Source organism: Zingiber officinale, chromosome 5B, assembly GCF_018446385.1.
Source record: "Zingiber officinale cultivar Zhangliang chromosome 5B, Zo_v1.1, whole genome shotgun sequence".
In the NCBI taxonomy this organism is placed as follows: Eukaryota; Viridiplantae; Streptophyta; class Magnoliopsida; order Zingiberales; family Zingiberaceae; genus Zingiber; species Zingiber officinale.
Window position 1 is genome coordinate 127,956,022 of NC_055995.1, and position 9,899 is coordinate 127,965,920.

At 44.2% G+C, this 9,899-nt stretch overlaps 1 protein-coding gene across 1 annotated transcript; it reads right to left on the reverse strand.

The window, feature by feature from the left end:
* Nucleotides 1–331: 331 nt before the first annotated feature.
* LOC121987040 (transcription repressor OFP14-like) lies at nucleotides 332–1,153 on the reverse strand. The gene has a single exon (XM_042540950.1). It carries the CDS (start codon nucleotides 1,151–1,153, stop codon nucleotides 332–334), a length of 822 nt encoding a protein of 273 aa, XP_042396884.1.
* Between the last annotated feature and the right edge of the window lie 8,746 nt (nucleotides 1,154–9,899).

Here is a 9,899-nt window from a genome sequence, read left to right on the forward strand (position 1 = left end):
TGCTTCTGACAATTAATTATCTGACACGTAGGAATCTATAATCGCTCTATGGATCATTTCTAGAAAAAGGAAAAAAAAAGTAGCATTCGATGCCCACGTGATCGCGCATCTCTAGAAACTGTTGACTTCGCTTGCATGTGATCGATAGATCACGTTCGAATCATCCTGTATCTCTTGAGAACGTCGTAATTTATCTAATTTGAGGATTGCTAACGTTCGAATCTTTCGAGATCTCTCGAAATCTTAGCATTTTGTGTGCGGGTAGACGACGATGCACCTCATTAATTAATAATTCTTCACCGTCTCCCGCCGCGAGCAGTACATGTAACAGCTAGTCGCCGGCGGGAGAACGGGGCTTCACGTCCACCATGCGATCCTTCTTTGAATAATATTTCATCTTCGCCTTGTCGCTGTTATTCTCCGGCGGAGCTCTCCTCCTGCTGTTTTGGCGGCGGAAGGCTACGGCGAGCTCGGTGAAGGCCCTCAAGATGTACTTGTGGACGCTCCGGTCGTTGAGCTCCAGGTAGCAGAACAGGAGCTCCTCCATGAAGTCCCAATCCAGCGGCTGGCCGGTGCCCACCCCGTGGCGAGCCTCCATCATCTCCTGCATCGAGCGGCGGAAATCCTCGTACGGGTCCTTGGAGAACGTCGTCACCGCCACCCCGCCGCCCGGCACCTCCTCCGCCTTCCTCTGAGACGAACCCGACGGCGGCGAGGTCGAGGTCGACCGCCGGCCGGTCTCGTCGTGGAGGGAGCTTGAGGAGCCGGGCGACACGAAGAAGCGCTCAGAGGAGTGGAACCCGGTGGCCGGGCGGGTCGCCTCCTCCTCTTCTTCTTCTTCTTCGTCGTGCCGGCGGGAACAGAGAGAGTTGAAATTCTCGTAGAGGAAACGGTCGACGTCGGAGAGCGTGGCAGCAGGGTCAACGGCTCCGCAGCCGCTGACTCTGTCGTCGTCGTCCGGGTGGCGATCGCGGTCGACGGCGAAGGAAGGCGTTTTGGGATGCTTACATGCCGAGAGAATCCAACTGGTGGCCGAGGCGGAGGCGGCGGGACGACCTGCCGACGAACTCTGCATGCTGAGTTGAGATGGGACCTTCTTGATCTTGGAAAGACAGATCCGTAGAGACTTTTGGAGCTTCTTTTTCTTCCCCATCGATCTCTTTCTAAATCGAGACGTTAATTACAAGAGCTGAGGGAGAGAGAGAGGAAGGAGATGATGTTTTGGAGAGAATTAACTATAACAAACGTTTGCTTAAGGGGTTAGATTAGGCAAACGTTTGTAGTTAATTAATCAGAGATATTCAAAACTGACAAATAAGGGGGTTAGATTGACACGTTAAATTTTTTAAAAAGCACTTAATTTCAATGTAATGTTGCCTTTAATAAAATAATAATAATAATATAATTTAACATCTAATTCGATTGGCGACACATATAATATGATATTTATTGTGCAACTATTTGATTAAACAAAAAAAAACTAACCCAGCCGATTTATTTTAAAAATTTAGTTCGGACCATTCAATACGAGTAACCACAGACTTCACCAGCTTGTACTTCTTCACGGCATGCATCCCTAAATCCCACCCGAAATCGCTCATATTGAACCCGCCGAACAGACAACCCGGGTCGAATGGGAAGTAGCAGTTACTTCAAATCTTCCCGGCTCTAATCGACCTCAATACCTGGTTTGTTACGTTCAGATCCTTGGTCACAATCCCTGCCACCAAACCGTACTTAGTCGTGTTCACCTTCTCGATCGCTTCTGGGATCGTCCTGCAGCCAAATTGAGGCAGCTGCTGAATCCAATGGACCATGTGCAATGCCTCCTTTAATTTATTAAAGAATTTCCTAGATGAAGTGCTGAAACAAGACATCTTTAATGTAATGATTAAGGATTGATTTTTAGAAGTTGATGATCTAAAATTTATTTTACTATATACTCACATGTATCTCTCTATATCCTGGAATCAGTACTAAAAGAATCTTAAAGCATTTTCAATGAAGGTTTATAAAATAAAAAAACCTTTAAAAAAGAAGTAAATAATTTGTAGGGGTAAGGTTTGGAGTTTTTATTTTAAGAACATGTTTAGAAATTAAAACTGTTTTTTCTCTTAAATAAAGTTAATAATTAATAATAAAATAATATTACATGTTGACTCTTTTAAAATAATTTAAAAATAAATTATTTTATAATGCATTTAACTATAATATTTTATTTCATAAATTATTAGTAATAATTAAAATTATACTTTTTCTATTTTCTACCGGATGTTAATTACAAGAGTAGCAAAAGAGAGGAAGGAGATGCTGTTTTGGTGAGAATTAAGATTTCATTAAAGGAGACACGTTAAATTTTTTAAAAAACACTTAAGTTTCAATGTAATGTCATCATTTTAATAATAATAATAATAATAATAATAATAATATTTAAGATCTAATTCCATTGGCAATAAGTAATACATATAATATGATGGTTAGTGTGTAACTATTTGGTTAAACAAAAATTGATCATACCGATTTATTTTGAAAATTTAGTTCGGTCAATTTAAAATTTTAATTTATATTTTTTAAAAAATATCATTTAATGCAGTTAGGTTGTAATTTCTGGGTTAAAAAATTCGGTTAGCCTAATTATTAAAAAAATAAATTTTTAAATTTTATTTATTAGACTTTATATATAATTTATAATATTTGTTTAATATTTTATATTTAATATTATTTGTAATTTAATATTATTAAATAATATTAAATTTTAATTATTATTATTATTATATATATATATATAAGTATCAATCGAAATAATTATTTTTAATTCGGTTTTGTTAATTTAGTTTTAACAAAACTTCTAGGTTATGTTTGGTTGGGTGTAATGTAATCAAATTTGTAATGTCATGTAATGTAATTTTGATTACATTACTACGTTTGGTAATGTAATATATATAATATTTGATTACAATGGTCATTACATTCTTTTATTTGGTGTCAATTATTTTTTATAAGTAATGTAATTCGTATTATTATAAAATGACAAAAATATTCTGTGATTTCTATTGACGGCGCACTTCTGCCGGAGCTTGCGGTAACCAGCCGCCGCCACTGGCAACCGGCAGCGGCGGCGGTGGCTGACAGCGGTCGACGGCGGTGGCCAACGGGCGGTGGCCAACGGGCGGTGGGCGTATCAGAGCTAGGTTGGCGGGTTCTGTTTTTCGTGTTTTAGATTTTTAAGTTAATCTAATACCAATATTTTTGGTATCAGAGCAGGTTTACGATGCATGTCTGATGTGTTTTGGATTTTCAAGATAATTTGATACAAATATTTTTGGTATCAGAGCAGGTTTACGATACTTGCTTTTCGTTTTGGATTTTTTTTTTGAGTTAATCTGATACCAATTTATTTGGTATCAGAGCCCAGGTTATTAGAGTAATCTGGGCATTTTCGGATTTGTACATATTTCCTTCAATTTTCTCGTTTTGGAGTTTTGAGGTCATAAATGGGGACTGGATAGTGACGGAACATCTCCAGACGGTAAATAGGTAAAAAGTTAATTTTTATAATTTTCATACTGGTATTAATATCTGGGATATAATTTAACATAAATGAGACGAAATACACATGTTCCTGCTCCGAGACATGATACAGGACGTCCACGCAAGAAGATATTAGAATCCCTGGCAACAGAGTTGCCAGAGATGTCTGCTGGGGACGAGCCTGTTGGTCAGGGACAAACTCTGCATAGTACTGCAGGTGCGTCAGGCTCTCAGACTCCGATGGTTTCAGACCTACCTACCCCGACCGTACTCGTCGTACCCACTCCTGCAGTATTCATAGTGCCACCTGTGGTATATCCAGCACCTCCTCCAGTCATGCCTGCGGCGTATCCGACACCTCCTCCAACAGTACCTGCTGTTGCGTACCCGACACGCACTAGCAGCACCAGTTACACCTATCGTACCTCCAGCCGCACCCACCTATATTGACCCTACAGTGCCACCAGCGACACCTGCCCCAGCTTATGCAACAGCACCGGGGATACCTCCCCCGGCCTATCCAGCGATACCACCTGTAGTACCAACTTCAATGGTTCCGCCAGTTCCTGTAGCAATCCCTACTCACCTTTCTGATATAGTGGCGGCACGAGCTCAGATCTTAGCTTTGGCAGAGTCGATGAAAAGTCAATTCACCCTATTCCACGGAGAGACCGATCCGAATGTGGCCTAGTCCTGGATAGAGACTATGGAGCGGACCTTCTTCTACATGGCTTGCTCCGAGTAAGAGAAAGTAGAGTTGGCTGCTTTCCATTTACAGGACGAGGTCGATATCTGGTGGGATACTCAACGTTACATCATAGGCGAGCAGAATATCACCTGGGCGAGATTCAGAAAGCCTTTTGAGAGCCAGTACTTTCCATGGTCGTATCAGATGACACGTTGTCAGGATTTTCTGGGTCTTCGGCAGAACAATCACACAATGACATAGTATAATGCCGAATTCAATCGGTTGTCCAGATTTTGTCCAAAATTAGTTGTCGAAGACATGTCTCGTATGCTTCAGTTTGTTCAAGGGCTGGATGAACATCTGCAAGTAAAGATTGCCGATATTAGGGATTCATCTTACATAGAAACATTAGACAGAGCTCTTATGATTGAGTCAGCTCAGCAGAGAGCGTATCTGGACAAGAAAAGGAAGCCGACGTATCGGACATCAGAACAGATCCTGTAGCCATAGGCTACTGGATAGCAGTAGAGTGGTCGTAGTCGGCCAGGGCAGGATACTTCTAGGGCATCTAGTCGGCCTCAGAAGTCAGGGCGATCTTCATCAGGACATTTTCGGTCTCCTCAGTAGAACCGAAAATAGCCCGCCAGCGACATTCACTGCACCAGATGTGGGTCCAGAGACCACATCACCTCAGCCTGCTCTCTGGGACAGTCAGTTTGCTATTATTGCAAACTCCCTGGGCACCTGAGCTGAGATTGTTTGCTGAAGGCTCAGCATATGGCTTCTGGAGTATCTAGTCATGGAGGACAACCCAGTCAGACAAGGACTTATCGAGGAGGCGAAGAGCCCAATCTTCGCATAGCCAGCAGAGGACAGCTCCCCATGCAGTAACTGCATATGGCAAGCACGGACAAGAGCACTCTAGTGCCCTCATAGTACCACAGAGCTCTGTTCCGGGACCACTAGTGCGGTATCAGTTGCAACCCCAACCACTAGTTCAGTACCAGTCATAGCCTTAACCCCTAGTACAGTATCAGCACAGTCTCAGTCACTAGTTCAGTACCAATCACAGCCTCAGCCCCTAGTACAGTATCAGCCGTAGTCTCAGTCACCGGTTCAGTATCAGTCGCAACCCACATATCCGTGTCTGGCTCAGTATCTGGCATCGACTCAGTGGCAAGCTCAGACTCAGGCGCAGCAGCCTTTGTCAACACTACCACCTCCACCATCGCCAGAGACTGGATGTATTCACGCGGTTACCAGAGAGGATGCGCAGCGGGTCGACGTATCCGTTTTCCACGGTATAGTTTTACTTTATGCATTATCCACTGATATGCTGATAGATACTGGTAGCTCGCATTCCTTTATTTCTCGTGCTTTCATGAGGGACATAGGTAGACTACCTACCCTTAGACCGCAGCGACTGACCGTCTCCCTACCATCCGGTGATACATTGGGCGTCACTCAGCAGGTCAGAGGTTGCCCGTTAGATTTTGGCAATACGATACTCGTGGTTGATTTATTAGTACTGGAAATGGTCGAGTTCGACATTATCCTTGGCATGGATTGACTGTCTACATATCATGCCACGGTTGATTGTCAGACGAGGGTGGTCACATTCCGACCTCCAAACCAACCCTCGTGGGATTTCACTGGCATCAGGGATGATGACATATCGATCATTTCTGCGATGCAGGCTCAGAAGCTATTGTCACATGGCTGTCAGGGATTTCTTTTGTTTTTGATTAATACCGACGACAGCAGTAGTACTCAGCTCTCAGACGTTCCAATGGTCCGGAAGTATCCGAAAGTATTTCCAAATGAGTTACCAGGCTTGCCTCCTAGAAGGCAAGTAGAGTTTGCTATTGAGTTGATTCCGGGAACCGCACTGACATCGAAACCTCCATACCGTATGGAACTGAAAGAGTTGGACGAGCTAAATGCCAAACTACATGAATTATTAGATAGGGGATTTATTCGCCCTAGTGTTTCTTCGTGGGGTTCTCCAGTATTATTTGTCAAGAAAAAGGATGGTACTATGAGGTTGTGCATCGATTACAGACAACTGAATGCAGCGACCGTCAAGATTAAGTACCCCTTACCACAGATTGAGGATTTATTTGATCAGCTCAGAGGTACGTCAGTATATTCTAAGATTGATCTGTGGTCTGGATATCATCAGCTGAGAGTTAAAAAATCTGATATTCAAAAGATAGCATTCCGTACCAGATACGGATATTATGAATTTTTGGTAATGCCATTTGGGTTTACCAATGCTCCAGCGGTGTTTATGGATTTGATGAACCGCATCTTTTTGGAGTATCTAGATCAGTTCGTTGTTATCTTCATCGACGACATTTTGATCTACTCTCGTTCCGAGGAGGAACATGCACAGCATTTTCGCATAGTCTTGGAGACTCTTAGACGATATCGTCTATATGCGAAGTTCAGCAAGTGTGCTTTTTGGCTAACCTCAGTTGGTTTTCTGGGACACGTGGTGTCTAGCCGAGGTATTTCAGTAGACCCTCAGAAGATCGAGGCTATCACCAGCTGGGAGCAGTCAAAATCAGTTCAAGAGATCCGCAGTTTCTTGGGACTGGCTGGATATTACAGATGGTTCGTCGAGGGTTTCTCTCGTATTGCTATGCCGCTGACAAGCCTGACCAGGAAAGGCATGAAATTCACTTGGTCAGAAGCTTACGAGACCAGTTTTCAGGAGATGAAGTGGAGATTAGTGTCGGCACCAGTTTTGATTTTACCTTCTGGAGAGGACGGATACGTACTCTACACCGATGCTTCTCTACAGGGTTTGGGTGCTGTTTTGATGCAGCACGGCAGGGTAGTATCCTATGTTTCTCGTTAGTTGAAGGAGCATGAGAAAAACTACCCAGTACATGATCTGGAGTTGGCCGCCATTATATTTGCTTTGAAGATTTGGCGGCATCACCTTTATAATATTACATTTGAGATTTTCACTGATCATAAGAGTCTCAAATACCTTGTCACTCAGAAGGAACTTAATCTCCGACAGAGGAGATAGATGGAGTTCTGAAGGATTACGACTGTACTATTAGCTACCACCCAGGGAAAGCTAATGTGGTTGTCGATGCGCTTAGCCAGAAGTCCCTAGGGACTTTAGCTTGCCACCGAATTGTGGTCACAGACTCGATTCAGGGTTTCTCCGAGTTGGGCCCTGAGGAGCAGGGAGCCAGGGACGGACAGAGCAGGGTATTTTGGTTACCATGGTTGCTCAGTCGTCGATCATGATGAGGATCCGAGAGGCCCAGGCTAGTGATCAACACTTACAGTCCATTGGCAGCCATATAGCTTCCGGACAGCAGATAGAGTTCACCCGAGATGACGCAGGTATTATATATTTTCGAGGCCGATTATGTGTACCTCGATCTCACCCGGTCTTGCAGGAACTACTTCAGGAGGCTTATCGCTCTTGATTTGCTATCCACCCAGGTGGAACCCGTATGTACCGAGATTTGAGACGTTCATATTGGTGGAACGACATGAAAAAAGACATCGCGAAATTCGTAGCTAGATGTCTAGTATGTCAGCAGGTGAAGGTTGAGCACCAGAGATCTGTCGGATTACTACAGAGGATTCTTATTCCTGAGTAGAAATGGGAGCACATTACTATAGATTTTGTGGTGGGATTGCCTAGGACATAACGAGGTCACGACGCGTTTTGGGTAGTCATTGACTGATTAACCAAATCCACACACTTCTTAGCAATCCGGAAGACTGATTCTCTGGATCGATTGGCAAAGCTATATTTCCGGGAGATCATCAGATTGCATGGTGTTCCATTGAGTATTATATCGGATAGAGTCCCACGGTTCACGTCTCGGTTCTGGCAGAGTTTGTAGCAGGCCTTGGGCACACAGCTCCGATTCAGCATAGCTTTTCATCCGCAGATAGATGGGCTGTCAGAGCGGACCATTCAGACTCTAGAGGACTTGCTGAGGTCTTGTGTTATAGATTTTGGAGGCAGTTGGGAGGACCACTTGCCATTAGTAGAGTTCGCCTACAATAGCAGCTATCATTCGGTTATTCAGATGATACCGTTTGAAGCATTGTATGGTAGGCCTTGTCGGACACCCACCCTCTGGGAGAAGGTTGGGGAGGCCCAACTGTTAGGCTCTCATAGAGCTCAGCATGAGACAGACTTGGTCCACACTATTAAACGGAGGATGTTCGAGGCGCAGGACTGCCAGAAGAGTTATGCTGATCAAAGACGGAGACCCCTGGAGTTCTCTACTGGCGACCATGTATTTCTGAGAGTTTCACCCACGAAAAGGGTGAAGAGATTTGATCTCCGAGGCAAGCTAGCTCCATGATACATTGGACCTTTCCAGATCTTGGAAAGAATTGGAGTGGTAGCTTACCATCTGGCACTACCGCCGTCCCTGGCAGGCGTTCATGACGTATTCTATGTGTCTATGCTGAGGAGATACATAGCTGACCCAACACATGTTCTGTCAGATATACCAGTTCACATTCAGCCTGACGTTACCTACGAGGAGGTTTCGGTACGGATTCTAGACCAGAAAGAGCGTTAGCGCGGAACAAGACTATCCGGTTGGTTAAAGTCGGATGACAGCATCATTCTGACGAGGAGGCTACTTGGGAGCTCGAGAATACGATCCGAGCTCGATACCCCCATCTTTTCACTTGAGGTATATGGGTTAATTTTCATTCAGCATTTATATTGTTTAGCTTTTGCTAGTACTTGTTGATGGTAAATAACGAAATTTGTGGACCAAATTTTTATTAGTAAGGGAGAATGTAAAATACGGTACCTCAAATATTAATTAAATAATAAGGTTGAATAAAGGAATAACCTTAACAGAATTTTCTGGAATTTTTAGAAATTTTCTGAGAATTTTTCGAAGGCCGTATTGTGTAGGTTACGGTGATAAATATTGGGGGTAGGGGAAAGCCTGTTTAAGCTACCTCATTTATGCGAGGAAAAGTTTAATTTTTCGTTTTCTTTTTTCTTTTTTCTTTTTCTTTTTCTCTCCTCGCGTGCCCTAGCCGACGTCATTTCCTTCTCTTCTTTTCCCCGGCGCCGCCCCCTTCCTTTCTTCCCCAATCGCTTCAGCTTCTCCACCGACGGCGCCACCTCGCCTCGGTTCACCTCCCTTTGCGCATAAAATAGTGACCAAGAGAAGCCAACACTTCTCTTCCTCCTCTTCTCCTCCTCCCTGAGCTCGCGACACCGCCGACACTTTTCCCCTTTCTTCACGTCATTGTGCCCTAATTTCCTAACGCCGATTTCTTCCTCTTTGCAAAGGTTGCTTCGCTGTCGTCCACTGCGGACTCACACCCGACACCGCTGAGCTCACTTTTTCTTCATCGCACCACCGCCGGCGATAATCTGCTTCCCCTCTGCCCAAGTGCCAGCAGCCAGATCTCTTCCACCTCCGGCCGCTAGAGGAGTTAGTCAAGCAGTGCCGAGCTTTCCTCTCACGTATCTGCCCAAGAGCCCTCCAGCCGATCGCCTCTGGCCGATCGTTGTTCTTCATCTCTCCTGTGCAGCTCCGTTTCATTGACGAGGATCGATTAAGGGTAGGTTGTCTAGCTTATAGTTGGTTTGGGTACTTGGTTTGGAGGTGAGATTGCTAATTTAGGGTCTTTGGTTGGTGGACAACAGCTTCGTCTACTTCCA